The sequence below is a fragment of the Molothrus aeneus genome, chromosome 4 (assembly GCF_037042795.1).
Source record: "Molothrus aeneus isolate 106 chromosome 4, BPBGC_Maene_1.0, whole genome shotgun sequence".
Classification (NCBI taxonomy): Eukaryota; Metazoa; Chordata; class Aves; order Passeriformes; family Icteridae; genus Molothrus; species Molothrus aeneus.
In genome coordinates, this window is record NC_089649.1 from 23,816,191 (window position 1) to 23,843,828 (window position 27,638).

Genomic DNA, 27,638 nt, shown 5'->3' on the forward strand with positions numbered 1-27,638 from the left:
AGGAAACATGAACAAGACAGAAAAGCTGTGTTAGAGCCCATTCTATCCTGATGGCTTGACAAGTTGCTTCCCCCTTCTCCTTTCCATGTTTTTTTCCATTCTGTCTCCATGCAGTGTTAAAGGGACATCAACTGGGCCAGGGTGGGCATGATCTGTGTGTTCAATGCCCACCCCACCTCCCCCCCAAAAGTGACCTCAGCCAATATCTTGCCATGGAGCAGCATGGATGATATTCAAGCCCTCTTCAGGAGGGGTCCAGAGCAGTGGGGTGCTGAATGCAGGCTGCAGCTGCCAACCCCTTCCTGTAATGCCACAGTATTATGCAAAATTATCACATGTACATCACAACAGCTGTACTTCTTCTCAACAGGAAGAAAGTCTCTGTGATGGGCCTGGATGCACCCTTCATTTTGTTTCTGTTTAATCTAATTCTGCTGACAAAGGACATCCTCTGGGACAGGATCTCTTCATATCAGGTGAGGCATAAATTCCAGCAGTACTTCGACCCTCTCCCAGGAGGAGAAATGGGGTGTGAAAGATTTCAGAAAAGGTCAGAGAAGCATTAACATGTGCCAGCCAGATGTGCACAGATTTGTGACATGACTTTCACACTGTCACTGCAGGACTCCCAGTACCTCTGGAACCATTTCAATGGGGCATCTCAGCCTGAAACACGTCACTGCCAGTGCTCCCAGTGCAAGCCTGGGCTGGGTTCACAGGCTAAGAGAAAAGGGTTTTTCCACATTAAAGACTTTCTCTCCATTGACAGTAATAAACAAGGGAAGAGAGGAGCCTATCCTGTTCCTGCAGGCCATGTTACTCACATTTTGCAACTCTTGGGGCATATGCATGGAAGGAATAAAGAAAAGACAGCATACAAACATAGGAAAATCTTTCTGGATCAGAATATTTTCCCATCTGTCCTGTCACCGAGGCTGGCCAAGAGCAGATGCCAGAGCAGAGCACAGACATGGGGCAGATAAGTAGCAATACCCCTGAGAGCTCCCCCAAGGACGTGTCAGCATGCAGTTTGGGACCTCTGCCTGGACCTTCCCACAATGGGGTTGAAATCCCAGGCTGAGTCCTGCTGCAGGGGTCTGCTCCAGCCTCCTTGAATGTCCCCTGATGCCCCCAAGCACAGCTCCTGGAGCCATCCTCTGGTCACATTGTCCAATCCGCTTGTGTGCACCCATTGTAGCTATGCTCCTGTTGCTTAGCACCAGTGATAAACAGGACATATTCCTTTGGCCAGGTGCCTGCCCAAGGCATGCAGGATCAAGTCTTCTCCCAAAAACCTCTCTGGCAGCCACTGAACAGCACCATTTGGTTTATCAGGCATTGAAGCTATCCCCTGATCTTGCTTGATCAATGTCATCCTGCGCTAGGAAAACTGGCACAGGTCTGCCTGTCCTTTGGCACAGATCTCTGCAATCTCCTTGCCCTGGCCCATGTTTCCCCCAAAATTACAAAACCTCTAAAGGATGGTCTTGGCTCACTGCTAAACATATGGCAGGTTTCTTGCCTGGGTTTGTCCATCCACTTCTCCCCAGGGTCAGGGCTCCCTCCCTCTTGTTCCAGACAGCTCCACAGCTTTTGCATTCTGTGCCAGTTTGAGTTTTGCTCTGGCAGATAATCTCAGCCACTGCAAGCCATACTCAATTTTTCATGAGCCCTTTCTTCAGCTTCTCTCATTTTCCAGCATCCCTTCCAGCTGTCTATAAACTGAGAGAAAAATCAGCCCCTCCCCACTGCACTCCACCCCACAAGATGCCTCTTTTTAAGCTGCTGTCTAATGCTCCCAGACCACCACACTGAGAACGGCAGGCTCCTGGGCACTTTAATCGAGGAGACAGCTTTGGCAGAGGATGCCCTGCTCTCCTCCCCATCCCCAGGCAGGCTGTGCCTCTGAGGGCCGCAGCAGCAGCAGGACAGATCCAGGACCCAGTCCTGCCCTTACACCCAGCCTGGCGCGATCACAGGGCTGACTAAAATGACAGCAGGCTCAGGAATGTTAAAGCTGGACACATCATTTGCAAGACACTCAAGCGAGATGAGAATCCAGCTCCGCAGAGCAGCGAGCGCTGCGGGCTCCATCAGGCCGGGCTCCATCAGGCCGGGCTCCTTGCAGCGGCGCAGCGGGAGGCAGCGCGGCCGGGCGGGACGGGCTCGGCTGCCGCTCCGCTGCACGACGCGCAGTTTCCGCCGCACCCCGCCTGCACCTTTCCTGTACCCCCGCAGGAAGCGGCCCCGGCCGGGACCGCGTCCTGCGGCCCCGAGCGCGGCGGGACGCGCCCCGACGGCCGCCGGGCACCGAGAGCCCGCGGAGCGCACGGCCACGGAGCGCGGGGGAGCCCTGCCAAAGGGAGCGGGTGCCAAACCTGAATTACCAGCCCAGAGAGTGGCTGTGGATCCCGGCAGCTCCTGTGATTTGCGGCAGGTTTTTCAGGTCCCCGCCTGTCAAACACACACGCAGATACTTAAGCAGTCACCCGAGGACCTGCGGGGTTCTTGTTTTACACACTTCTGGTCCCTGCCAGCTCCAGGTAAGCACAGGCTTTGAGCAGGGGGTGCTGGGGTGGGTTTGCAGTTGGGGATGATGGGATGGAGGGAAGAGCTCCCCTGTGAGTACTGATGCTGAGGAGGTCGGACCTGCACCCAGCAGGGCAGGAAGGCTCATGCCTGAGGCAGGCACAAGAGAGACCCCCAGGCAGAGGCCACCACGGCATCCTGCCTCTGCTGCAGCAGCTGCTGTGCTCCTGTTTGCTTTGTTCCTACCCGATATTATCTTCTAAAAGACTGGACGGGTAGTTTACAGGATGCATGACAGGTGTTTTTTCCTTATTTATGACAGGGCCCGGTTTATTTTTAAAGCCTCTGTCCCACCTTATCCTGTGCGCCATGCTGGCTGATGTTATCCACAGCCACCCCGCAGCAGGAGGATGAGCAAAGCTCAGGACAGGACATGGCTCTGCAGCAGAGCAAGGGAGGGTAAAAGAGCTCGATTGCATTGAGAACTGCTATTTTGATCCCTGCAGTGGCAGGAAATAGCTGCAAGCTAAAACCAGATGCAGATGCCTCCAGTCACATCCCAGCCCTGACAGTGGGAACACTGGGAAAGGGGTCAAGAAGCCCAGCAGAGGCTATGGAGCCCCATCAGCTCGGCAGGAGCTACAGCTCAGAGAGATTTCCAGGAGCTTTGGGTGCAGTAAATCATTAGAAAGCTGCACAGCCAGCCAGCTATTGTGACTACTGTTCAAAAAAGCAAAGCTGAGCAAACAGAGATCACGTCTTTTCTGGAAAAGTGGCAGATTTCTGCCAGGGTTGTAAATGCTGACCGCACTAGCAGTGCTGGACAAGCATGCTGGGACACAGAAAGATGTCCTTGCCCATTTCAGGCCAGAGCTAGGAGTCCTGCTAGTAACCCCAGGGTGTTTCTGGGGAGCTGGGTGCAACCACAGGACATGGGCAGAGTATTACATATTTATAATAAGACTTTCTCTCGCTGCACCTTGTGTCCATCAGCCATTACCTTTTGTCTGCTCACTCCAAAATGGCCCTGAAGGTGCATTTTAATGCCCTATCAGCCACACTAAGAGCACCAGGTGCTGTCATGTACATAGCAATGCTGGCTGGAGCTGCCCACAGCCCAGGCAGCTGCTGATCCACTAGCAATCTTCTGCTATCACATTGCTCTACCTAAAACCACGACAGTCAGAGCCAAGTGTGAATTCCCCAGGGGTCCTTAGCCTGACACTTAGGACAGAGCAGGTGTGGTGGTTTCCCTGTGACAGTGCATCTGGAATTGTCATTTCTGCCTGGGTGAGTAAACCCCAGCTGAATGACAACTGCAGCCCCACAGCCCTGCTGAATTCTGGCTAACATTCTTTGCACTGAAAAAGCATTTTTTTCAATGTTGTCAAAAATTTAAGAGGAAAAAAGCAGTAAGAAGTGGTGCTTTTCAGCAGCTAAGCCAAACAGCTGTGAGTCTCCATATTTCTGACAGGCTTAAAGAAATGTGAGACAACCACCTTTCCTGTACAGGGAGAGATGTTGGACAGCCTGAAGCCCAGCTGCATGCCTGGGCTTAAACAAGGCTCCATTTAAGTAGTGGGCAGATGATTAGTGGTCTCAATAGGGCCAGTCTGGCCATTTAGGTGCTCCTGGTGCCCTCAAGTCGTGTCATATACCTCCAAATTTAGCATCCAGGAGGTGCCAAGTGCTAGAGGCCATATGCTGCACAGGGGTCACATGGCTCCTGAAAGCCTCCAGGACATACTGGAGCGATGTGGGGAGACCTGCAAAGCCCTCCAGGAGCCCCAGGGTTTCTGCCTTTTCCTGAAACCCATCTCACAACCTTGAGAGGTAAAAACTGTACTCCTTCCAGAGCAGGGGTAGGGGGGACACAAAGAAAAGCTATCAGGCATCACATCCCACCTGCTGGGGCACCCTGAGCTGCCAGCAGGTAGAAGATACTGTGTCCTGTGGGGAAATGCCTCAGGAAGCTGGAGATCATCAGAAGCAGAAATAGCTGTGCAGGTGAAACATGAAAGGTGAAGCACGAGCTCCCTATGCAAATCCATGCACTCACATAAATGCACATTAATGCAGCAGGCTGCAAACAGTGATTTATGAGCTGCCAAGGCATGTTGCTGCTGGTGGCCCGGGCTAGATGCATAATCTGGATGTAATGAGGATCCCTTTGTGGCTGGGCTTTCTATGGGAAGGGCAGGTGGCTCAGTTGTGTGCTGAAAAAAGAAGAGGCAGGACTTGTGGCCTGAGCTTGGCCTCATCTGCATTTTGGCCTCATGGAGAGCTTGGCAGCCACAGTGCTGGAGAGCAGCACCTCAAGTCCAGGGGACCTCCTTCTACCCCTGCATCTTTTCCAGAGGTCTACAAACATCTAAGGTAGCTGAGCAGCATTCAGCAGACTCCTACTACCTCACATGAATGAGGAACTGAATTATGATGCCCCCTCTCTATATGGATGCTTCTGAACTGAGCTGACTTCAGCAAGCCCAGGCAGCTGCAACGCACTGCAGACAAGGCCAGCTTGGCTTGCAGTACCTGGGGTTAGAGATGGTCTTTCCTCAGTCCACCCAGGGCTGGTGGGTCATACTGTCTGTACTGTCTACCAGCACTCTATGGCACTCAGAGGTGCTCCGATGTTACACAACTTCTGTGTTACAATCCGTATTTACCAAGTGACTCAAGCAGAGTGGGCTGTTTCACAACCAGCCCTAGTCTATTTATAAGCCCCTACTCAAATACCAAAGGATTCTTTTATTAGTCAAAGCACTTTCTGCAGAGGAGGCTCAGGGGGATCTTTGTTTTATGAGGTAAAGTTCAAAGAAGAGGATCTCTCCAGCCTCTCACTGTGCCTGGCTCTTCACAAGCTGCAAGACAGTTTTGAAGCTGAGCTCCATCCTAGCAGTTCTGTCAGCAAGAGAAAGCCCTGGGGCATTCAGTACCCCAGGGTACCTAAAGGTGAGTTACCAGCCAACCAAGAAAGCAGTTGGGTTTAAACCTGCGCAGTAGGAGTGCAGCATGATGGATGTTCCAGGATCACACTCCAGAGCCAAAGGGAAAGAAAAGCTGGACTGCAGTGTGGAAGCAGGGCAGGTCTGCAGCAGATGGCCCACAGGAATCCCAAGAAGGGCCAAGGGCTCCTGGCAGCACTGGAGAACCAGCAACACCAACCAGCCAACCTGACAGAGATGGGCCAGGCAACTGGGACAGCAGGAGAGCAGATCAAGAAAGGCCACATTTTTGCAACCAGCTCCTCCCCTGCCAATACCCCACAGCCTGGTTTCAAAAACACCACAGTGATTCAGCATCAAGGGACTTGTGCATGCTGTGTGGGGGCAGTGCCTTGTTTTAGTTGACTGAATTAGCAAGCTCGACCCTCTGCCATGTGAAAGCAAACCTGAAGCCCAGCAGAAAAGAGGTGTGGGACTTAGCCAAGATGCATTTGCTTTGCGTGTTCTTTTGGGCCAAATCTTCCAGAGATTATGCAAAGCACAAGTGGGACAAGGGTAACTCTGGAGGAAAACATGGGCTTCTTGGTGCTGCCTCTGCTGGGAGCACCTAGGACTGACCCCAGTCAGAGGCAGCAAGTGCTTGAACAACAGACATACACTGGGTCCAGTCCTTGAGGATTTGAACACTTATACACCAAAACCCAATCAATCAACTAACCAGTTCAGTGATGCTCAGGAACAATAGGACAAACTGTTAATGCCCATGTGTGGTAACATTAAATATTACTTAAAACAGTGCAGCTCACCTTCTCATGGCCAGCATTATGTGATGTCCAGCCACACTGCTAAGAGAAGGACCTGGACACTGATCCTGAGGAGGGGAAACAGGGTGGTTTCTGGATCAAAGACCATGCTCCCAGAAGATCACGTATGCTCTGTTTTATCATTCCTTTGCACAAACTTGCCTGATCACTGGGAAGCAGGGGAAAAAAAAATAAGCAACCACCTACTAGGTCAGATGTCAGATATTGTCCCTTCTCCTAGAGGATAAATAATATTTTTTAACTAATGTCTTTAAATTAACCCCCTGAACATGCCCATTGCTGTGACATCACTCCTAAGTGACGCCCAGGCCTAAATAGGGCTGTAAACAGGAATCGTTCCCATGGGAGTGACACTGGCTATAAATACAGCACCAGGGGAGTGCTGAGCAGCCTGCAGCTTCCTGCCAGCTGAGGATGGTGAGACAGCTCAGCGCTGGGCATTGCTGCCGTGTGCTCGCTGCAGTGAGGAAATGAGACAGGAGTTGCTGGGGGGCTGGTGCTCCCAGCTGAGCTCCCTGGCATGCCTTTGGGAAGGGAGTTGAGTCCTGCTGCAGCCAGAGGCCACAGCTGGGGTCGGGGGGAAGGTTGGTGGGATATGGATGGCAAATCTGGGGCTCAGCAAGTGTGGCCCCCACTGGCCACTCCCAGCTTGAGCAATGACACCAGGCCCTCTCTGCAGTGCCTGGCCCCATAGCCCTGCCCCAGGAGGAGATGGCCATGGAAAAGCCAGTGATTCCCACTGAGGAGCAGCTGGAGATCCTGGAATACCACTTCTGCAAGGTGAATAAGCATCCTGACCCCACCACACTGTGCCTCATCGCTGCTGAGACTGGGCTCTCCGAGGAGCAGACTCTGGTGAGTGCATGCCCCTCATCCTGCCCCTGGCACCAGCCCTGCTCCCCCTGCATGCCTCTGTGCTCCACATCTCCTGCCTGCCCTGGTCTATCATACACCTGTCTGTCCCCCCACAGGCTTCCTACAGCACCCCTGCCCTTCTCATGCTCCCCCCACACGCCTGCACTCCTCTGTGCCCCATGTGCTCCCTGAGTGTGCTCCCTGCACCACTGTGCACCCTGCACTCTCCTCACTGCGTCCACAAGTCTCCTCTGCACCTCTGCAACCCCCAGCACACTCCTAACTGCACCCAGAGAGCTCCAATGCCACACAGCACCTCCCTGTACCCCACATCCTTCCTGCACTCCACGTGTTCTGCTCCTGAATTTACAACCTGTGCATGCTGTTCTTCCAAACTATTTCTGATAGTCTTGGATGCACAAACTACTGCTGGTTTTAATGTCTGAAGAAACTACTGTCATTTTAAAACAGATAGAGGGTAGATGCAATTCCTGCAGGATATGCTGTGGGACATTCTCAGGCTGTGCACCTTCCCCCCGTCAGCGTCCCAAAGCCCCGATGTCAGGCAAGTCTGTCAGCCTCTCCAGGAGACATAGAGGCCTCCAAATATCCCTCCACAGGGACAGGCTGCCACTGTCTGGGAATGCCACCAAGCCCTGTGATCCAGCTGGCTACCTGCAGGCTACCGTGGGCTTCAGAAGAAAACGGCTTCTTCCCAGTTCCTTCAGGTGGCAGTGCAGCTCATTGGGATGTAGGTGTTTACTGGACCCACGGAAGCATTTATGGGTATAGAAAAGAAATCCATCCCATTGGAAAGTTAGCAGCAGTTTGCAGAGAGCTGCCAAGCCTGGCTCTCGCTCAGCAAAGCCAAATTGGCAATGTCAGCATTTAGCCTGTCCCAGGGAAAGATGCTGGAACAGCATCCATTGCACAGATAGTCCTCAGCTGGAGTGGACTGTGCTTTGGTGACAGGCAGGTATCAATCACTGCTTGTTTGAGGCAGCAAGGAGGCAGTACCCCTAAAATACCTTTTTCTCCATAGAAATGGCACGAATCCTTTTTATTTCCCCTACAGCAACTTGTAAACACGGGCCATATATGCCCAGGGCACCTCTGTAGATGTCTTAAAATCCTCCCTGATAGCTATCTTTTACCACTAATCCAGTGTGCTCCTAGAGATCTGGAGATGGAGGTCATGTCAGGGACAGGATCAAGACTGGGGTGGTGAGCTGCAAAGTGCCTGCATTGCGTAGAACACAGGGAATCATTGCCCCTGTCATCTGGAGTGTTTTATCATCTAGAAATAGCAGCCATTTTAATAAAAAATTCAGTAACGATGAGATGCAAAGAGGAGATTATGATTTAGGACAGAAAGTGAAACTTTTGAGAGAAGGCTAGGCTGTCAATCGTATGACTGGATGTGGTCAAAGGCAGTGTGAGTGTGAGAGGCACTTATAGAGAGCACTGTGGTTGTATCATTATGGAGCATAATAGTTTCAAAAATAACCATGAACAAATATAGCAACAAAATGAACTGCAACAAAAGGAATCACAGGCACATGGCCAAAGAAAAGGCTGAGCTGTGCTTCCGGCACATGAGTAGTATTTCTTTTCTTTCTTTTCTTCTTAGGTAGTGTTGCTTTAACCAAATACATTTTATCTAATATTTTAAATTGTGGCTGTCTTGAAGTGGCATCAGCAGCTCTTGGAATAGATTTCCAGATGCTAAGTTACAGCAGACATAGTGTTAAGTGCTGCTAACATAGATGTGCGTATTGCCTTAAAACTAAGATGATTTTTAAACAATTTTAAAAATAGATTTGTTCTTAATTTTTTTGGAGAGCCAATGTGCTGTACCTCTCATGCCTTCTGAAACAGGTGAGCTTTCAATTCCTGTCAGTTTGGAACTTGCAAAGGATTTTTTCACTTCTCCAGTCATTTAAACAGACACCATCCAGCTCCTCAGCCAATCTCTTACTCTGCAAGAAAAACCTGGGCTCACAGCAATAAAAAAAAGACTCACCCATGCTGTCAAGGTCTGAAGTGAGCTAGAGAAATGAGTTTGAAGGAGGCGCACATGTAGGTTACAAGACTGTTCAGTCAGGAGCAACCATCCTGGCTGCCTGCACTGCCTGGGAACAGCACCATGAGTTCCCCTTGCCTCGTCCCACGTGCTGATATCTGCACCTTTAGAAGAGTGATTCGGAGGCTTTGCTCAGCCCAGTGCACTCAGTCTCTGCTTTGTTCTTTCTCTCCAGAAATGGTTCAAGCAGCGCCTGGCGGAGTGGAGGAAGTCTGAAGGGCTGCCCTCAGAAAGCGGGTCTGTCAGGGACTAGAGGATGCTGCTCCAATCCCCTTGCCTCTTATAAAGGATGGTGAAGCTCTTCAGTGGGTTTCCTTGGAGTTCTTCTGTTGCAATAGGTTTTGCGATACAAAGTAATACTCTGCTATTTAACATAAATCTTATTTAACATGTACATAACCAGAAAAAAACCCACTATATAGAAATATATATATATATATACACATATACACACATGTGTGTGTATACAACTTTTGATGGCTGATAACCTATCTTGTGATTCCCACCCATTAACAGCAGCTGCACAAGAAAGCGCAATTTCATGCCCTCGTTCCAGGCTTGCAAAAATTTTGCCATGATATCTGTTCAAATATAGAAGGAAGAAATAAAGATTCCTTTTCCTTACAATCCCCAGAGGCAAAGTGTGTGTGTGAGCTTTAAGGTGCAGATCATCCAGAGAGTGGGGCATCTGGAAAACCAAGTGTGTTGTTCAAGTGACCTGATTTGGCTCAATGTGCCTAAATCAGCTCTGGATACTGCAAACCAAGTGCCTACACCATAATCAGACCAAGCCAAGCACCCCTTGAATGCCTTTTTTACCTTTCTGTTAAAGGTCACCAAAGAGAAAGAACTCATGGGTTGTTTTGAGTTTTACCCAGTGCAATTACAAAAACCCAACATTTTTTAATGAGAGGAGCTGTGCTCTGTCCTGTTTGTGCTCCCTGCCCCCATGACAGGAGGCAGACTCCTTCCTCTGGAAGGGCAACATTTCTCCCAGGCAGCCTCAGTGGGCACAGTGGGTTTTCCCTTTGCCATGGGAGAGCCATGGGCAGCCTCATCTCCTAGGGCACCTGTGGGTCCATGCAGGGCAGCCCACACAGCCCCACACACCTCCTAATCCCTGGGGTGGCAGAGGATGGTGGTGCTGGGGTTCCCCCACAGCATGGGGGTTTTAGGGGGAGACCCCAGTCTCCCCCAGCCATTCTCAAGCCTGAGGAATGCAGTTGCACTGGGGCTCTTGCACGAAGTCCAGACTCTCATCCTTCCTGGCACAGGACAATGCCTGGTCTAAAAATAACCAGGACAATTTCCCAGTGACCTTACCTTGTTCAAAAGGCTTCAAAAGTCCTCTGCTTAGTGGATTACTGAATCAATTAATGGATCCTGTGATTAATCCCCTTCTGGTTTGTGGTCACCTGCCTCTACTCCTTTGGAAGGAGAATCAGCTTAACAAAGGGAAGATTAAAATACATTGGCTCTGAAACTGCCATATGCTCTCATTTGTGGCTTTTGTCCCTGACTGGTGAGCATCTCTCTTGCCTCAGTATCTCCAGCCTGTCACCAGTGGTTGGGCAGCCAGCGCAAAACACACTGACCCTGCAGGTAGCAGATAAAAGCATTCTCCCTTTATGTCATGCCCTGCACAGGCTGTGTTGTTCCCCTGCAATTCAGCTGCCAAACTGACTCACCCACAGACCTGAATGGAGCTCAGCATTTGGTCTGCAGACACTGGCATCAATACTTGTTTTCTGCTTAGCCTTTGCAACTTGCCTTCTCTTTTACACTGAGGGGAACTCTGATTTTTTGAGTTAGGCTCCAAAAATCCCAATGCAGAACTCTCTTATTTTGCCCAGGGTCACACAACTGAGTATCTGAACCACATAGCTTTAACCCACCTATGTAACTGGATCTGCCTGTTCTCCAGGCATTTGAGAAAATAGGTCCCAAATCCAAGCCAACTCAACATACATTGTAGCCTTTTGCATTTCTACTTCTGTCACAAGCATAAAATTTTTGAGTGTCAGTAAGAAGATCTTCTTACTGACACTCAAAAGTTTTGCTAAACTAAAGTTTTGCTAAAACTTTAGCAAAAAGTTTTAAACCTAAATTCAGGAGTTGTGTTGCATCAACTTAGTGCATGCTTTTGAGTTTAGTTTGCCACACTTCCCTTCATGAAAGGACAGTTCCTGTGCTGCCTTCCCCCAGCAGTTGTTTCATTACTTCTTAAACTATTACAGCAAAACAATCAAGAGAGAAACTCCAGACATAACCCATCCTAGGGAGAGAGTCTTCCCACATTAAGTTGAATTCTGTTATTTTCCCTGATGACTATTCTTAAGGAATGATGATTTTATTTTAACTCCCAGAAAGCGTTCTGCTGAGTGCTGCCTCTGCGCTGTGTTCAAAGAGATTTTCCAGCCACAGCACAGCCAGAGAGAGTGATGTTCCAAGGGGTGATGTGGGAAGATGGCAGGAGCATTTCTGAAGGAGCTTAGCGCTTAATTGGTTGAGCTAGTTCTGCGAGCCGTGGAGTACAAACCGCCTTCAGAGCCCTCTCTTTCACTTTGAACGCATCTGGGTCGAGTGCAGTCAAGCCCATACGAGGTCTGGAGGAGAGAGGGTAGCAATAGTCAATCCTGACTGCAGCAAGGCCAGCTGTCAGCTGCCTGCAAGCTCCCACACATCCGCCTAAGCCTGCCCTTCCCTGTCAAGGGAGGACAAAAGGCATCACACCTCCAATGCTGTCGTCAGGAGAGGAGTATCTCTCACAGCCACTACAGCCAGGCATTCCCCCACTCTCTGTGAAACATCCTCCCAGCACTTCCTGCAGACTGGGCTGAGGTCAGCTGCAACATGCTGGGCAACAGGAGTGTATTACACTCTGCCCTTGCCAGATGGTTGCTTTTTATAGTTGGAATTAATAACAAGTCCCAACCAGTAATTCTGCTGGAATTAAAGAGTTCCTGTTTCTTCTCTTTTGACTCTCCTTCTACCTCAAAAGGGCTTTTTAAACCACAATCCAGGTAGCATTAACTCACCCAAATATATAAAACCCAGGCATTTTGGAAGTGGAAGAGCACTTCCCAATCTTGGCCTAATCTCTCTGGCCAAACACAAATGAACAAGGTGCCATGAGCCACACTAAATGGGCTGGCAGCTGATCGTTTTCCCGGGACAGGGAAGCAGTACCTACCTTGAGGAAGGCTGGGCCAGCCCCACAATTCTTTTTGTAGCCACTGCACGCTTGGCAGCCTCTGTCACAGGCCACTCGGGATCCCGCGCAGGCATGAACTTAGGGTGGAGTTGTTTGGGCTTTGACAGCTCAATGGTCCGAGGGCTTGCAATTACCTTCCGAGATGACGTGGAAACCTGTGGCAGAATGGGGAGGAAGGCCTTTAGAGATGCTCCTGGCATTCGAGGGTGCTCAGCCTGCAACCAACTCAGAGTTACCAGGTTCACAGGCACTGACCGCACACAGATGGGACACAATCATATCCTCAGCTGTGTTTGGCACCAGGCAAACTGTAGAAGAAGAAACCACTGCCTCGTCAGTCCCACAACCTGCCCTCCAGCCTCCTGTTACTCACAGCCCTTCGTCCAACCCACCCCCAGCACTGGAGATCCCAGTTAGGCACTTGTCCACCTATCCCCATCCCTACAAGTGCAGGTTAGGCACAGCTCTGCCATTCTCTGGGGATATGTGCTGGGAGTCAGTTCATGCTCTGAATGGAGGACAAGTCCTGCTTTCCAGCTCAGGAAGCAGCTATGCCAGCCTCACGGAGAGCAGCACATCCAGGGCTGACATGAAGAGAGCCACAAGCGACTGAGCACCTGTGCCCACTTCTCTGCCAGAAGTCCCATCCATGTCGGGTGATGCTGCCTTACCGGAGACATGACAACACCAGGTTTGGTGTGTGTAGTGCAGCAGGTCATCTCCCTGATCAAGGGCTCTGCCAGCTTCTGCACCCGCGCCGATGCACTGGCCGAGACTGCTAAGCTGGAAACCTGGGTTGGCACCTGCACGGACCCAGAATGGGGGAGGGACGTGCAGACACAGAGCTTGTACAGCAGCCCACAGGGACATGCTCCCTCTCCACAGGGATGAACATCCCAGCACCCTCCCTGGGGTGACCATGACCCATACATGGTCACTCTTAATTTTCCAGAATCCATTATTTTTTTCCACCTGAACTATCAAGTCATTTTGGTGCTATACGGATTCCCCAGCTGTTGCCCACTCAGAGCCAGGAGGGAAGTGCCTGTAATGAGAGCCTATGTAGTCAGGTAAAAGTACAGAGAAATTCCTTCCATGTTTTTTATATTCATCTTCTTGCCCAAATCAAATAACTTCCCTGCTAAGGAGAGACATTCAGATTTCAGAGTAAATTTGCTGCTATGGTTAACTGCATTCCTACAGAAAATGTGATTACTTCTCCAGCAGGGGACTTCCAAAATTTTTCACAGGGTTACTGTTGCCCAGTCCTGCTCCAGCCCAGACTCCCATTTCCCAGCCCCAGAGGCTGCATCCAGAAAACCTAGTCTTTGCCATGGAAATTAGTGTAATCTGAGATTGCTCCAAGCCCTTTCACCCCTGCCAAAGCAATGACCCACCTAAAAGGAACAAGCTCAGAAATATAAATTAGGCTTCTGGCAAAATGTAGTTAAAATACACACAGTAGTTGCAATCTCATGCCCCCTGTGTACTCAGATAGGAGCACAGTTGCCCAGCTACAAACATGACTACTCCCTAAGAGCTAAACATGCCATTTCCATCAGGTTTCTCCACTTTCCCAGAGGATGTAGCCCAGATGCTTCCCTTGGCTCTCCTGCTATACTAGGCTGCTCCAACCTGGCTGGTTTTTGTCTCCCAGCAGGAGATTTGCAAAGACAACATTCTTCTCTGAAAAGGCAGCTTCTTCCAGTGCCATAAACTGCAGCAGAACCAGGCAGCTTCTCCCCTCCACACACTGGGCACATCCAGGGGTGGGACACAGGACAGTTTGCTGCATCCCTGTACCCTCCTCCTCACCTCTCTGGGCGGCATGAAGTCTGGATGCAACCCCTTTGGCTGGGCAAGCTGCAGTATCCGCTTGGAGGCATTGTAGTTCTGTGCAGCCAGGGACACAGGCCACTCCGGGGTCTCACGGGATCTGGAAGCACAGAGTCATGGCACTGGCACTCACAGATGCTCTCCAATCCGGCAGCAGCTGGGTTGTCTAAGACTCACATTTGCTGCAGTAGAAGGCAGCTTTGTCTTGTGGCCATTTCCAGTGTAGAACTCATCCCATGAGAGAATCCAGAAGTTCTAATCCCAGCAGAGACCCTGCTCTGCATTTTTGCCCTCTGTTTACCCATGCTCTGTTCCTGCACTTGTTAGACACCACTGATGCTACAGGACCCGAGGCTCTACCTATAGCACCCTATAGGCTTTCTAGCCTCTCACCTTTGTTCCAGGTAAGCAGGGAGGTATTTTTTAGGTTCAGACAACCTCAGCAGCCGTTCAGAAGGGTAGCCATACTTCGGTAGCAGGGGATTCCCACCAATTACTGGTCTGCAACTGTACAGAAAGAAAGATTTTTGAGAAGCAGCACAGAAGAGCTAGCAAAAGGCAACTGACAGAGAACATGATCCTTGCAGATGGTAACCTAAATCTGGTTAAACATCCATGCCCGCTGCATGAACAAAATTTGGCACTGGAGCACATGGAAAAGCCATGAACAAACAGGCATTTACACCTGAGATTTCCTCACTTTAAATCATGTTGGCATGTGAAGAGTCCTCTTTCAAGCACTCTTGGTGCACTGCTTTCAAAGTCTAGGCTTTTCCTGAAGCTCTTCCACAACATCTAGCAGCATTTATGTTGGTAAGCTCTGCCAATTTGGAAACCTCTTTGTTACAATGGCTTGATAGCACCTTGTGCCCTTTTAGCTCCTTTCATCTTGGTGTCTCCCCTAGTGCCTTGTTCATCCAGCTTTCAAACAAGCATAACTGTTGGAATATGCCTGTCATCACCAGGGAAGAAGGAAGAAGAGGTAAGAAGAAAGGCAGTAAGTGCTGTTGTATGGACACCTTTAGCAAGAGACAGTAGCTCTCAGGAGGATGAGAGACCATAACTGGTGATAGTGGCAGAAGGGAGAAAACTACAGACATGCATATCTTGACATTCCTTCAGATTCCTTCAGGTAGAGGAAAGCCAGGAGTGCAACGTAGTTTCATCTCCATTCTCATTGCTAGGACTTCTCACAGACTAGCAACCACCACTTTGACTCCAAAAGAGCTTCATCTTCTCCAACAGAGCTACAAATTACTTGCTTCAAGTAATGCAGCACCACAGTAATTTATACTTTTTACATCAATTTTCATTTCAATTCCAAAACATTATCTACTTTTTACACCATGCAGTGACAGCAGAGGTTTAAGTGGAAGATGGCATCTCCCCTTTCCCTGGGAGCCAGTATACCCCCCTAGAGAATATGCTCTGAGCTGCCTCCTTCTCCAAGATCTGCTACCACATCACTGACCTGCGCCCATACTTGGTAAAATCTTTCTTGGGCTTGCACAGATACAAGGTTCTTGCAGATGGTCGAGCTGTCATAGCACCAGGTGTGAGACTCCATATCGTCTCTTGGTTTCCCCATACAAGCCTAGCAGGAACAGCAAGGTTGTTGAATTTTAGTAGCAGGCACATGTGTGAAATGTGTTTGCTAGGGCTATCCTTCCCTGCCTAGGCTAGGGTGGAACACACACACACACCCCCACCCTATAGCTCCCCACACCTGCAAAGTGCCACTAGCACCCCCTGAGCATTCTCCTTCTGTGGCTCTGAATTTCCCAACACTCTCCTGCTGGTTGTTGTCAACTAAAAGGAAAAGATTCTTAAAGTGATAGGTTTTAGTTACCAGTGGATGTGCAGAAAGGGTCCTTTCATTACATCTCTGAAACCCCTGGAGGAGTTTCATCACTGCATTTCTTTTGCCTCACCATTACCACCCAACTATACCGCAGGTATGACAGTGAAAATAGTAACAACTTTACAGTCAGGGTGTGCCATGGAAAGTGGGTGAGGTTTTACAGCAGGTTAGTGGTTACTCTCCTGTGCCCAGGGCAAATTTGGAGTTGCTCATCCCTCACTGAGAGGCCATGATGGGAGAGGGTACTGGGGTAGTTGGGACAGGGAACAGCAGGGCAATGGGTTTGTGGAGCCTTTATTCAAGACCCATACAGATAACGGAGAAGAGATGTTATCACGAGACTGTTGCCCTGGCTTGTCAAGCTGTAGTTTGATCACATCACACAGACAGCAGCTCTGTTCCTAAAGCTGGGCTGTATCCTCCAGGACAGAGCAGCCTGGCTCCCATGGCCCAGTCACCCTGCACCACACACCATCCTACCCCACAACATCTCAGCTGGGCAGCTCAGATCAGATGGGGCAACAAAGGCAAGGCTCCGGTCAAGCCCAGGGTTTTGATTGAGCACTTGAAAGAGCAAACTGAAGGCAGCCCTTCAAGTATGGAACATCTCAGTCTGCTTTTCTAGGGGCAGAGGGGAAAGGAGTAGCAAGACAATAGCCAAGGGTCTGCTCTGGCTGAGTCCCATCAGTCCCCAGCCCTTGAGCAAGTCTGTTTGAACACCTACTTACGTGGGACTGCTGACTTGGCTAAATAGTGGCTTGGGGTCTGCAAGTACCTCTATCCTGCCAAAATTGTAGAAAAGGACAAACATGCCATTAACCATACAGTTAAACCAACAAAGCATAAAGAAGCTACTGCTGTACTCAAAGCCATACAAACACTCTCAAAGCCCTGTGCTTTTGCCTCCTTTCCCTTGAGAGAGTGTGTTTAAGGACCTCTCTCTTCAAGTACTTTCCACCCATTTAATCTGGCAAACTCACCAGCCCATGAATTTTTGTGTTTTCTCTTAGACTGAAGAGACACAAATTTGCAATTCTGCCTCCACTGATGGCTGGAGAGTGGGAAGGAACTTTTCTGGTCAATAACATACCATAAAACAGGTACAAGAAGGATGGTCTCCCAGCCTATGGGAGCCCAGATGAACAAACACCTGTTATCACCACGTCATGGTTTACTAAAAGGCACCATGGGGACAGCACTGTGTTTCCACATGGCTTTAGGAGCACATTTTATTTCAGTCCATTTAGCACAGAGGTCCTAGATGCTGTATAGACACAGGAACATACATAGTCTCTGCCCTAGGAACAGCTCTGGAAATGTTTTTACTGAATATACAACAGACCAAAACCTTTCATGAAGATCAGGTATCACTTCTGAGGCCCGAAGTCCCAGTGACTGGGAAGTGCCTGAACTTTATGAGCCTTGGTACTGAGAGGAGAACAAGATAATCCAGTGCCACAAGTGTGTTACACAACTTCTTGATGTCACAGACCAAGCCCATACCCACCCACTGGGGCCACAGGTGCCTACCCACAGCCAGCTGGTGAACAACCACACTGTGCAGGCAGCTGTGGAAGTGCTCCACCATGGAAAAAACACAGAAGGTGGAAGCCTGAGGCATTGCTTCCCTGCCCCATACCACCTGACAATGCAGCAGCATGGCCCTAGAGAAGAGCAAGGACACCAGCAGAGAGAGATACTTGCCAACAGAAAACAATCTGTGCTGTGGGGACACACCTGTGGTTTCTCTGATGGGGCTAATACTGCTAGTAAAATGCCAAGCCCTGGCAAATTCTTGTCAGAGAGCTCAGCACCACAGAGATCCCTGAAATGGCAGGCTGCTGTTACAGCATCGTCACTGCATGAGATGCCTGTCACGCCTAACTTGGGCCACAGAGCTGCAAACGCAGCTCCTGCTGAGATCCTACAGAGGCAGCTGCCTGTAGGACTTTGGCTCCCTGCCACCAGTTCAAGACAGGACACGGTCAGGAAGGCAGACGTCATTTCAGGAGCCAAAACCCAGTTTAAGCTCTTTAGTCCCAAGCGGGTCCCTAGAGGGTTTTCCTTGCAAGGGGGCGAAGGATTAGCACACAGAGGTTCCCCCCAGCCTAGCTGTGTTGCAGAGCTGGCCCTATCTCTGCAAGCAGGCTCATTGCTGTTCCTCAGCTGCTGGCACAGATCCAGCACACAGCCACAGCCAAATCTAGCACAACATAGTGCACATGGCCCTAGTGCCCCACAATGCTGTGCAAAGCTTGCATCATGATCCAGCCAAAGAATGAGGCACGCATACATTCAGATCAGGTCTCTCAACTCACTTGGCACCGTTTTTGTTCTTTTTCCAATTACAAAAAGAAAGATTACATTTATCGTGGCAAAAGCTCTAGACAGACAGGCGTCCTCACTCAGGATGTACCTTCAGCAGCTCTGCAACTTGAAGGGGTTAAACCACCTCACTGACAAGACAGCCCTGGTGGAGCCTTTGTTGTTTGGGCCTGTTCATGCTTCCCAGCAAGGCCTTGCTTCAGCCAGACACAGAAACACCTCCCCTGCATTGTCTGAGCATTCACACACTCATTGCTTAAGGGAGATCAACTCCTTTTGAGATCAATTCCTTGTAAAGCAAAGAGTCACAGCTTCCATTTTAAAGGGGCAGGAGGGTTGGATGTTTTTCAGAAGCTGAGGTAAGGGCAAAACCGGACATAATTTCCCCTCAAGCATTTATCACAGTGTCATCCGCTACACTGACTCACTGCTTGGTGTAAATCCCCAACTGAGCCCTCTCAAGAGACATGGGGCACTGGCCTGAACACCCAGCCAGGAGGGGACGGCTTCTTACCTGCTTCGTGGGTACACCCACATGCAAGGTGTGTAATCTGACACTGCAAAGACAAGAACAGGTGAATTTAAAAGCTTGATAACACCTAGAGCCTGGGCTGCCTGCCCTTAAGTGTGCAATAATCACATGGCAGATGAAGTTTGTGCATCTCCTCAGGACAGTTGCTCAGCAGATGTTCGTACTGCTTTTCCCTGGTACCTTCCTCTCCAGTGGTTGCTCCTCACGGGGGGATGCTGGCAGCCCCCAAAGCTGCAGGACAGAGCACCGCAAGCACCAGTGGTCACCAGCCCGGAGGCTCCCACCTGACTCTACAGCCACCCCTTATGACTGCCTTCAGCAGCTTCCAGGGCAGGTTTCCAGAGCCTCGGGGAAATAGCAGCTGTATTAAACTGGCACCAGGCGCCAGTATAAAACAACCAGGGGGTGTGGGATACGGGATGACAGGAAAACCAGCCACCAGCCACGGCAGCGATGGCCATGAACTGGGGCCGGCACCCCGCAGTCCCGCCGCTGTGGCCGAGGCCTGCCGGCGCCAGCCAGCCCACCGTGCCCGGGAGCCCTCCCTGCCCGAGCCCACCGGGGCCGGGCGGAGGGGCCGCCCCCGCCCGGGGGTCCCGGCGCCGCTGGGGTCCCACGCACCGTGCACGCCGCACGGACCGTCCAGGCACCCGGTCGCCCCCATGGCTGGCTCCGGGCCGCTGGGGCCCCACGGACCGTGCAGGCACCCGGCCGCCTCCATGGCCAGCCCCGGGCCGCCCCGGCCCCAAGCACCGTGCAGGCCGCACGGACCGTGCAGGCACCCGGCCGCCTCCATGGCCGCCCCGCCCCGCCCAACGGCTCCGCCCGGCCCGGCCCGGGCCTGTGCCCGCAAGGGGTGACAAGGGCCCTGTCATGCTGGCCGGGCCAGGGTGCCTCCCGCACCCCAACATCTTGTTCCCCAGCTGGAAAAGAAGAGAGCAGCCCGGACCCGTGTTTAGGGTGGAATTTTCTGCTTTATGCATCTGTTACAAAGGACAAAACCGTAAAAGCCTCGTACAATAGATGCGGGTGCAAAACAGGTCCTTTACAGGACTGCTCCTAGGTCATGTCCTTGGAGTATAATTAGGAGGACACTGGGAAAGTGACACTCTTCAGCAGCTTGTCACCTCCCTCACCTGCTGTGCTAACAGAAACCACCGTCAAGAAACAACAGGGTTTTCACAAATAAGACTACTTGCTCGAGGACATCTTGGACTAAGCTTAAATAAGCTGCTCAACCTGATGGACAAGTCTTCCACCTTTGCTGCCAATTTAACTTAAAAGCAACCAGTCACTACCTCAAATTACACAATTTTGGGTTTTTGCTTGTAGGCAAATAAACAATATATTACTGCTTTCATTTTCTTGTTCTTACCCACTAAAGAAGCAGTAACCAACCCAATTTCCAGATTACCAATTTGCCACTCCCATAACAACTGGGTCCAACACAACAAGAACTGTCACTGTCAAAAATACTAGTTGCAGCATTTTAAATTTCTGACACTGTCAAGAAGTGAGGTCTCATTTTTAACAGAACACCACTGTTAAAAAGGTTCTGTAAAATCTGTGAAGTAAACATATTTCACTTTAACCTGAGACATCAAGCCATGTTAAATTCACTGGATGCAACTTTCTTCCATGGAAATCAGTGCTTGATTCCCACCTGACGTGAAGTTATCTAGCCCATCTAAGCTATATTTTCCCTTAAATCTGCTGCCTAAGAGACAGACTATTTTTCTCCTACAAATATGCTAAAAATAGACTACTTCTCAAACGTATTTTCAAACCACTATAAATTAAGATTTTCTTACCAACTAGATACCACTTTCAGAGGAATTCCACACCCAACAGGAAAGCATATCTGCTAATTTCAGCTGCCACACTGCAAACTGCCCACATACTAACATGTGCTCTCCCTCAGCTGCAAACACCTGTTTATTTTAAGAAAAGAGCAGTCACTGTGTTTCCAAAACCAGCTGCCCTATCAGCTCCTTGGCATCCTGCATGCTGGAGGAGATCTCAGAACCATCTTCTGCCACATGGGTACCAATCAAGAACATCTTCCTCTCGTCCCCAATATCAGACAGAGCCAGAGCATCGTGAATATCAGTGATGCAATATGCACCTTCGAGGTCCTGTTACACAAAAATAAAACAACCCTGTTAGTTGCAAGAAGTAGTGGCACCATTCCTACTTTGAGCCACTGCTTTTGTCCAGGAGGGAGTCTCAAAGGCTCTGGGGCACCATTCTTTTGTACCTTTTATGAGGTCACTTCCCATGTCCTAAAATGCCTTGGGGAAAAGAGTTAATTTCTAACCTAACTTCTTCCTGAATACGGGTACAGTTGTTTCTATTTCTACACCAATTCCGCTGTTTCTGATATCTATGTAAGACCACCTGCACAAGGCAGACAAAAGCACTGGTGGCCCAAGACCCAGGTGCCCAGCAAAGAGTTACAAGAAAAGGGCAAATATACAACAGTCATGCCCTGCCTGCCTTCTCAGCCACCGGTGTTCCTGATGCATTTGAGTCTGATGAAGCCCAAGCCTGCACTTGTGTTCAAGAGTAACAGAAATGACTACTAGTAATGGGCCTCAGTTACAAGAAATTTAGGAGATAACAACGTAGAGCAAACTGAGCACGCAACCTTGGTAAAAGAGAATCTGTGATTAAAACCCTTGGGCTCTTCTGTCATTTGACTGTTGCAGAGGTCCAATTCTTTTCCAGGTACACCACCACTCATTGAGACTTCCACAAAGATCTTAGGAGGAAGCACTGCCTTGTGAGGAAAGCTGCTCTTTCTCTCAGATTTCAGAAGCAGCCTTAGGAGCAACCAACCAGTCTGAAGGCAAACAACAGTGCTTCACTCTTTAGCTGCTCCTAGGTGAAGTGGTACTTCTAGGCAGATACTCAGAACAGAAACCTAACTTCAGATCTAACTGCGGTCTTCTCTGAAGCTCCCAAATCCTGCAACTGTACAGCAGTTTCTACCCACAGCTCTGATTGCATCTTCACCAAGCACAGGACCTGCATCTCGTAGATCCAAAACAACCTCAGATTATTTTGTTTTGTGGTCAACAGGTGTGCCAGAAAGACTCCCAGCTGTGTGCTCTCCTTAAAGGCATGAAGCCTCTTTTGAAAGGCTTTGTTGCTGTTTCCAAAGTTGCTGCCAGCCCAAGCTGCGGCAGCAGCAGGGAACTCTTACCTGCTTGTTGGCCAGAACTACCACAGGCAGGGTGGAGTTGTTCTGGATTAGCTGATGAAGCAGCTGTTTCGCCACAGGCAGTCGGGCATGATCGGCCGAGTCCACGACATAGACCAGCAACAGCACTTTGGGCAAGTACATGTTCCAGTATGAGCGCAGAGATTCACTGCCCCCGACTGGAAGAGAAGACAGCAGCACAGGACTCAGCAAGTAATTCAACAGCACTGCTCTCAGAGGTGCAGACAGCAGGCCCTGTGCCAAAAACCCAAGATATTTGGATTACCAAAACCTCAAAGTATTTGAGCTACTGTACATGAGACTGAAAACAGCTTTATTTTCCCCAGTCAGGTCCCATGAAGGCATATGTGTATGCTCTGGGGGAAAAAAAATTCTTTCCATTTTATTCTTATTTTGAGAGGATTCTGTGTTCAGTTTCTTTACAGTTGCTTTCTGCCTTGTTGATTCTTGATCTCAAGCAAGTAAGAGAGTAGAAAATGGTTCAGTGTCCAAAAACACCAAATGTCCCCATATAGGCTATCTCCAAATGCCCATCTCATTTTAGGACAAAGCAGGTGTACAATTTCCAAAGGAGAAATTTAGCTCTGAGGTGTGGAGGGCTCTCATTGTATTTGTATGACACTAAGAACTAGCTCAAAACTCCCACAGTTTTGTCAATAACCAAAGGTGCTTAAGGAAGAGACAAAAATCTAGTCCCAGCAGACTCTTCAGGCAACCCTTTGAAGTAATCTTCACATAGCATCCATTTCTCCATGAGCTCTTCTCTGCTGGATACAGAGGAAAGCAGTTCACCTTCAAAACTAGGTCTTAAAATAATTCTCTGGTGAAACTGTAAGCAGCAAGGTGTTTGAGATTGTTGCTCCCATCTGGGGACAAAGAATTCAGCAGTTTGCTGAGTTTAATAGAAGGAATAACTATCAGTATATTAAGTATTTCAGATTTGTTTTCAGGTCTCTAGGTGGTCTTCAGGCACATTGCAGAACCACTCACTCAAAGAGTACTGAGGTGCTCAAAAGGCATGTGTGAGTCTCTCAAAAGCAGCAAGTTTACAAAGCAATAATATCTGGGGTTCTCTGTCACAGGAGCTCTTTTCAAAATTGTCTGACTATACAGCCATCTTTTATTGCCCTCTTTGACTGTTCTGTGTCAAAACAATTTTGCTTTCACTTAAGTCAAAAGGGTTCAGTAGTTTCAAGAATATGGAAAGGGAAGTAACATTTCTCACTAGAGCATGCCTGCCTCTTCAAGTGGCCCAACGTACCTGGAAGCAGAAGTGCAAGTCTGCCACTGTGGAAAGGAGGCAAAGGGCTGTGACTGACATGTAATGTTTGGGACAGAAGCCCGATTCTGTACTGTGATACTGCAGGGGCTCAGCACTGCTCCCTTTTTTAAGTGTATTCATGCACAGCATAACCCAGGGGTCAGCAACCTCACAGAGAACATTTTTTTCCCCCAAACTTGTAGGAACTCAGCAGAAGGCAGGAGCTCCTACCACCTCCAGTGGACAAGATACCATCCAGTTATCTGTATGCTGGTACAAAGAAAAAGAACAGTTTTCCACCTCTCTAAGCCAACAAAATAAAACCCCTGCTGTTTGCTGATCACCTCGTGCTGTGTGATCACAGCACAGGCTGCTAACCCCTGGACTAGGCAATGGTACAGACTGGATAAGTAACCAGATTAGAGAGCCATGCATGGATTTACCTGGCTGAAACTGGCCTGAGACATTGCATTTCCCATGGGTCAGATCGCAGCCATCACATCTCAGGCACTACCAACCTGGACCAGAGAGGGAAGGACGACTCAGAAACAACAGGTTCTGCTGTGGTGTGTGCAGTGCTGGCCCCAGACCATCCCCAGGCAGGAGAAGAGACACTGTGGGTTTCTCTGGGCTCAGACAGGCAAAGCACATCCCAGTAGGAGACACCCTCTTACATATCAGGCGAGGGGCACAGATGACAAGCATCCTTCTAAAGACAATTTCCCCAAACCACTGCAGAGACTCCTATGGTAGTAAGATTGGGAATGAACCTTTGTCTAAGCAGCTCATCCCTACACCCCAAAAACTTACCTGGGAAGAGTACAACTCCTTCAGACCTGCTAAAAGTACAGAGGCATCTATGGGCTAGCTGCCAACTGAGTCAGTTGAACACTGGTACAGCACAGAGCAGAAACACCAAGAACCAATGAGCAGCTCCTGCCTCCAGAGAAGGCAGGCACTGATGAGGCTGGATGTCAGCCTTTCTGTACCAGGGAGTGACCTGACCCCAGGACCTCCACCTTTCCCATCAGCTAGCTGCACCTCAAACAGCTGTGATGCACCAAAGGCATCACAGCAGATGCCCTCTGCAGGCACAGACAATAACCAAAAATCAGAGCTAACAACAGTACAGAAATTTTAACAAAATGCTACAGACATTCCAAAGACTGTTTAAAGACTAGAAAATACCACTTCTGAAGCTTTTGAACAGAAAGGGTACAAAGTTTTTCTCTTCCCCCTCTCTTCATTCACTTATTATTTATTCCTCTGTAACTCTTGCCCTTTGCCAGGCATGAGCACCAAGGAGAAGCAGTACAAGAGCTATGGACCACAACACAGGACTTACTGGGGAAACCTCTTCTGGTTTCACCCCATCAGGCTATTATCCATCTCTCTCTGGGAGTAGAATTCCCAGCATGTCAGGGTTGAATGAAAACTGATCTCTAACACCATTGTGTCTTCTCCTTCAAAAAGGCTGAGTAGGAAAGCAGAATCTCCAAGGAGAAAATAATCACAGCTTCACATTATCGAAGCAGTCATCTGGGGACGTTGAGCTATTAAAATATGTGCCTGATCCCTATGGCACACGATACTAAAACAGGTTCACTCACTCTCCAGAAACTCCATCTGGGACTCTTCAGTGTTGATGCAGATGGCATTGAAGCCCTCGGTGGGAGCCATGCTGCGCTTGACGTGGTTAGTTGCCAGGGAGTGAAGAATGCTGGTCTTCCCAGCCCCATCCAGGCCCAGCACCAGGATCTGCTTACCGTGTCCTTTACCCTGCAAAGCGAGGGCAGCAGACTTACCCGGGCAGCCGGGGCAAGAGCAAAGCTTAGCAGGGCTGGGGGAAAGAAGGGGACTGAACAAAGGACCTGGAGGGCAGGGCATAAGCCCCATCGCGGTGAAGAAGCTGAAGATGCCCGCGGGCCCCGGCGGCACAAGCGCACGGCCGCAGCGATGGGGGATCCCTGGGACACCAGCCGGCCTCGGGGGCAGGAAAGCGGGGCAGGAAAGCGGGGAGAGCGGCCCCAGCCCGGCCACCGCCCCGCCTCGGCTCCGGGTGCCGCCGGGGCCGAGGTCGCGGTGGCCCGAGACGGGCGTGGCGGCGCAGCCACGCCGGGAGGCCCCGGGCGGCCCAGCGGGCGTTCCCCGAGCCCGCGGCCGAGCCCGCCGCCCCGACGCGGCCCCGGTACCTGATCGACGGCGGCAGCGGCGGCTGCAGAGCGTGCAGGCAGCGAGACCGCGCTCCGCCGGCGGGCCCAGGCCCGGAGGACCGCGACCGTGCCGCCCGCCACGGCCAGCGCCGTCCCGCAGAGCGCAGCGGCCCGCAGGCGGGAGTCCATCGCCGCTCCGGCCGCGGGCACCGGACACCGCGCACCCGCACCGCGCACGGAGAGCGCCCCCCGCAGCCCCCCCGCCGCCAGCCGGGCTCCCAGTGCCAGCCTGGGAACACGCGAGTGGCGGTGAAAGAGAGAACGAGCTCTGCCGCGGGCGGTTCTCGCTGGTACGGGAAGACCACGGGGTTCCGCACACCTGCTGCTGCACCCTCCGCTCCCACCATCGCGGGATTTGCTCCCAGCTTGTTCTACCCAGAACTCCAGCGCAGCAGTGAGGACACTGTCCAGGTAACAGGGACAGGGCTCCAGCAGTGTCACGAGTCAGCCTTTCCATCAGGCCAGAGCTTGTGCTAGGTCTCACCAGAGAAGACGCCTGAAGAACAGAACTGCGTTCTCTTCCGTATCTCCCCTCCAAACACGGGATTGCTGCAGGACAGTGGTCTCTCTCTGTAGTCATCAGCTGCTGTCTAAGTGGGGGCACATCACCCAGGGAAGTAATTTAAAACAACATTCGTTGTTCAGCACTCGGTTGGCAGCAAGTGCCTGCCAGCCATTCATACAACTGGTTTCTTTCAGACAACACACTTTCAGCCCCCTTCTCAGATACTCTCAACTGTACAGGCAAGGTAAAAAAAGTGGATTCTGCATAGTAGATTTTTACTGCCAGGAGACTCAGGAGTTGTTTTTTTCTTAAGCCACAGTAACATGTCCCTTAGTCCCTACCTTTTAAGGCCTTTAAATTCTTTCAGACAGAAGCTTTTGCCTTTTGGGCTGACATCTGACAACTCTCTCCAAGGCACATTTCTACCCACTGACAGTCCGTGTCTGGAAAAATGTTTTGGCTACATTCAGATCAAACCAGAATTTCCAATACCTGTGTTGAGAGATAGTAGTTTAGCACGAATAAGTTTTCAGCAGCATGAGATACATAGTTATAATTCTGTATGATTTAGTATGCTGTTTGCTTAGCTTTACTTGCTCAGGATGAGTAGCTGGATTTGCTGAAGCCTCAGGCTGCAAACCGTGAACTTACACCTCCATAGCTGAAATTAGTTTTCCTAGTAGCTGACATAGTGCTGTGTTTTGTCTTTAGTACAGGAAAAATATCGATAGTACACTGTTGTTTTCGTTGTTGATAAATGTGTTTATCCTAACTCCTGGGCTTTTTTTGGTTCCCCTGCTCTGCCAGCAAGAGGATAAGGAGACAACTGTCAGCAAAGCTGCAACTTCACAAGAACCATCAACAGCCTTCCTGCACGAACACGGAGAAACATCTCAGTAAGGTGTTAAAGATCCCTATCAAAAATAACCATTGGGCCAAGAGGCATGCAAGGTGCATGCAGGATGGGCACTTAGTCTCAAAGGTATTTCTTGAGGAGTTCCTTTGTTCTGGGTCCCTCTCTGGAGTCACTGAGCTTAAGCTGACATGCTGCTATACCACTCCTATTTTCATAAACCCAGCACCTAAGACTTGTAGGAATGTAGGGTCAAGGCCAAAGGAGGAGGAAGCGCACCTCAGACAACCACACACATTCTGCTCACCTTTGTTTTGCCACGCCCTTTAGAATAAGGCAGCTGGCTTGCAGAAAGTGGGACACTGAATCTGCTGCCATACACTTCACCATGCTTTCTCCTAACAGTCTTGTTATCCCCCTTCAGCCTATCTTATCCTGTATTATAAAGCCCAGATGTCTTCTAAGATGCTTTGTGCCTTTGCTCTTTGGTGGTCAATGACTGACTGACATAAAAGACAGTGCTTGCATCATGCATAGATAAATCTGCTAAAGGCCTAAACTGACATATGCAAGAGG

General features: G+C 50.0%; 3 protein-coding genes across 7 annotated transcripts; 1 reads left to right on the plus strand and 2 right to left on the minus strand.

The window, feature by feature from the left end:
- The first annotated feature begins 2,316 nt into the window (after nucleotides 1-2,316).
- HOPX (HOP homeobox) lies at nucleotides 2,317-9,866 on the plus strand. 3 transcript variants are annotated; one of them, XM_066548084.1, is made up of 3 exons: nucleotides 2,317-2,543; nucleotides 6,981-7,156; nucleotides 9,415-9,866. In XM_066548084.1, the coding sequence occupies exons 2-3, from the start codon at nucleotides 7,013-7,015 to the stop codon at nucleotides 9,490-9,492; spliced, it is 222 nt and encodes a 73-aa protein (XP_066404181.1). In that variant the 5' UTR covers nucleotides 2,317-2,543; nucleotides 6,981-7,012; the 3' UTR covers nucleotides 9,493-9,866. The 3 variants fall into 3 exon arrangements, with proteins under 3 accessions (XP_066404181.1, XP_066404180.1, XP_066404179.1); XM_066548083.1 differs by lacking the exon at nucleotides 2,317-2,543 and adding an exon at nucleotides 6,620-6,718; XM_066548082.1 differs by lacking the exon at nucleotides 2,317-2,543 and adding an exon at nucleotides 6,725-6,885.
- On the minus strand, nucleotides 9,196-19,331 carry SPMAP2L (sperm microtubule associated protein 2 like). 2 transcript variants are annotated; one of them, XM_066548081.1, is made up of 7 exons: nucleotides 18,990-19,331; nucleotides 16,879-16,932; nucleotides 15,761-15,883; nucleotides 14,683-14,796; nucleotides 14,269-14,389; nucleotides 12,433-12,608; nucleotides 9,196-11,845 (listed from the first exon to the last, which is right to left on the minus strand). In XM_066548081.1, the coding sequence occupies exons 1-7, from the start codon at nucleotides 19,010-19,012 to the stop codon at nucleotides 11,731-11,733; spliced, it is 726 nt and encodes a 241-aa protein (XP_066404178.1). In that variant the 5' UTR covers nucleotides 19,013-19,331; the 3' UTR covers nucleotides 9,196-11,730. The 2 variants fall into 2 exon arrangements, with proteins under 2 accessions (XP_066404178.1, XP_066404177.1); XM_066548080.1 differs by having other exon boundaries at nucleotides 16,879-19,331.
- A 630-nt stretch (nucleotides 19,332-19,961) lies between these two features.
- On the minus strand, nucleotides 19,962-25,833 carry ARL9 (ADP ribosylation factor like GTPase 9). 2 transcript variants are annotated; one of them, XM_066548984.1, is made up of 4 exons: nucleotides 25,684-25,833; nucleotides 25,102-25,270; nucleotides 22,213-22,388; nucleotides 19,962-21,142 (listed from the first exon to the last, which is right to left on the minus strand). In XM_066548984.1, the coding sequence occupies exons 1-4, from the start codon at nucleotides 25,831-25,833 to the stop codon at nucleotides 20,963-20,965; spliced, it is 675 nt and encodes a 224-aa protein (XP_066405081.1). In that variant the 3' UTR covers nucleotides 19,962-20,962. The 2 variants fall into 2 exon arrangements, with proteins under 2 accessions (XP_066405081.1, XP_066405082.1); XM_066548985.1 differs by lacking the exons at nucleotides 25,102-25,270; nucleotides 25,684-25,833 and adding an exon at nucleotides 23,935-24,009.
- Between the last annotated feature and the right edge of the window lie 1,805 nt (nucleotides 25,834-27,638).

Bases quoted from the DNA above. Each gene is read 5' to 3' on its own strand.
- ARL9 (XM_066548984.1), bottom strand. From the start codon at position 25,833: ATGGACTCCCGCCTGCGGGCCGCTGCGCTCTGCGGGACGGCGCTGGCC. The intron at 25,271-25,683 runs GTACCGGGGCCG...CTCGCTTTGCAG, and splicing joins CCGCTGCCGCCGTCGATCAG to GGTAAAGGACACGGTAAGCA. The intron at 22,389-25,101 runs GTGAGTGAACCT...CTTCTCTTCCAG, and splicing joins CCAGATGGAGTTTCTGGAGA to TCGGGGGCAGTGAATCTCTG.
- HOPX (XM_066548082.1), top strand. From the start codon at position 6,822: ATGCCTTTGGGAAGGGAGTTGAGTCCTGCTGCAGCCAGAGGCCACAGC. The intron at 6,886-6,980 runs GTTGGTGGGATA...CCCTCTCTGCAG, and splicing joins CAGCTGGGGTCGGGGGGAAG to TGCCTGGCCCCATAGCCCTG. The intron at 7,157-9,414 runs GTGAGTGCATGC...CTTTCTCTCCAG, and splicing joins TCTCCGAGGAGCAGACTCTG to AAATGGTTCAAGCAGCGCCT.
- SPMAP2L (XM_066548080.1), bottom strand. From the start codon at position 16,994: ATGCTTTGTTGGTTTAACTGTATGGTTAATGGCATGTTTGTCCTTTTC. The intron at 15,884-16,878 runs GTAAGTAGGTGT...TGTTCCTGCTAG, and splicing joins AGCCAAGTCAGCAGTCCCAC to GCTTGTATGGGGAAACCAAG. The intron at 11,846-12,432 runs GTAGGTACTGCT...TCTCTCCTCCAG, and splicing joins CTGGCCCAGCCTTCCTCAAG to ACCTCGTATGGGCTTGACTG.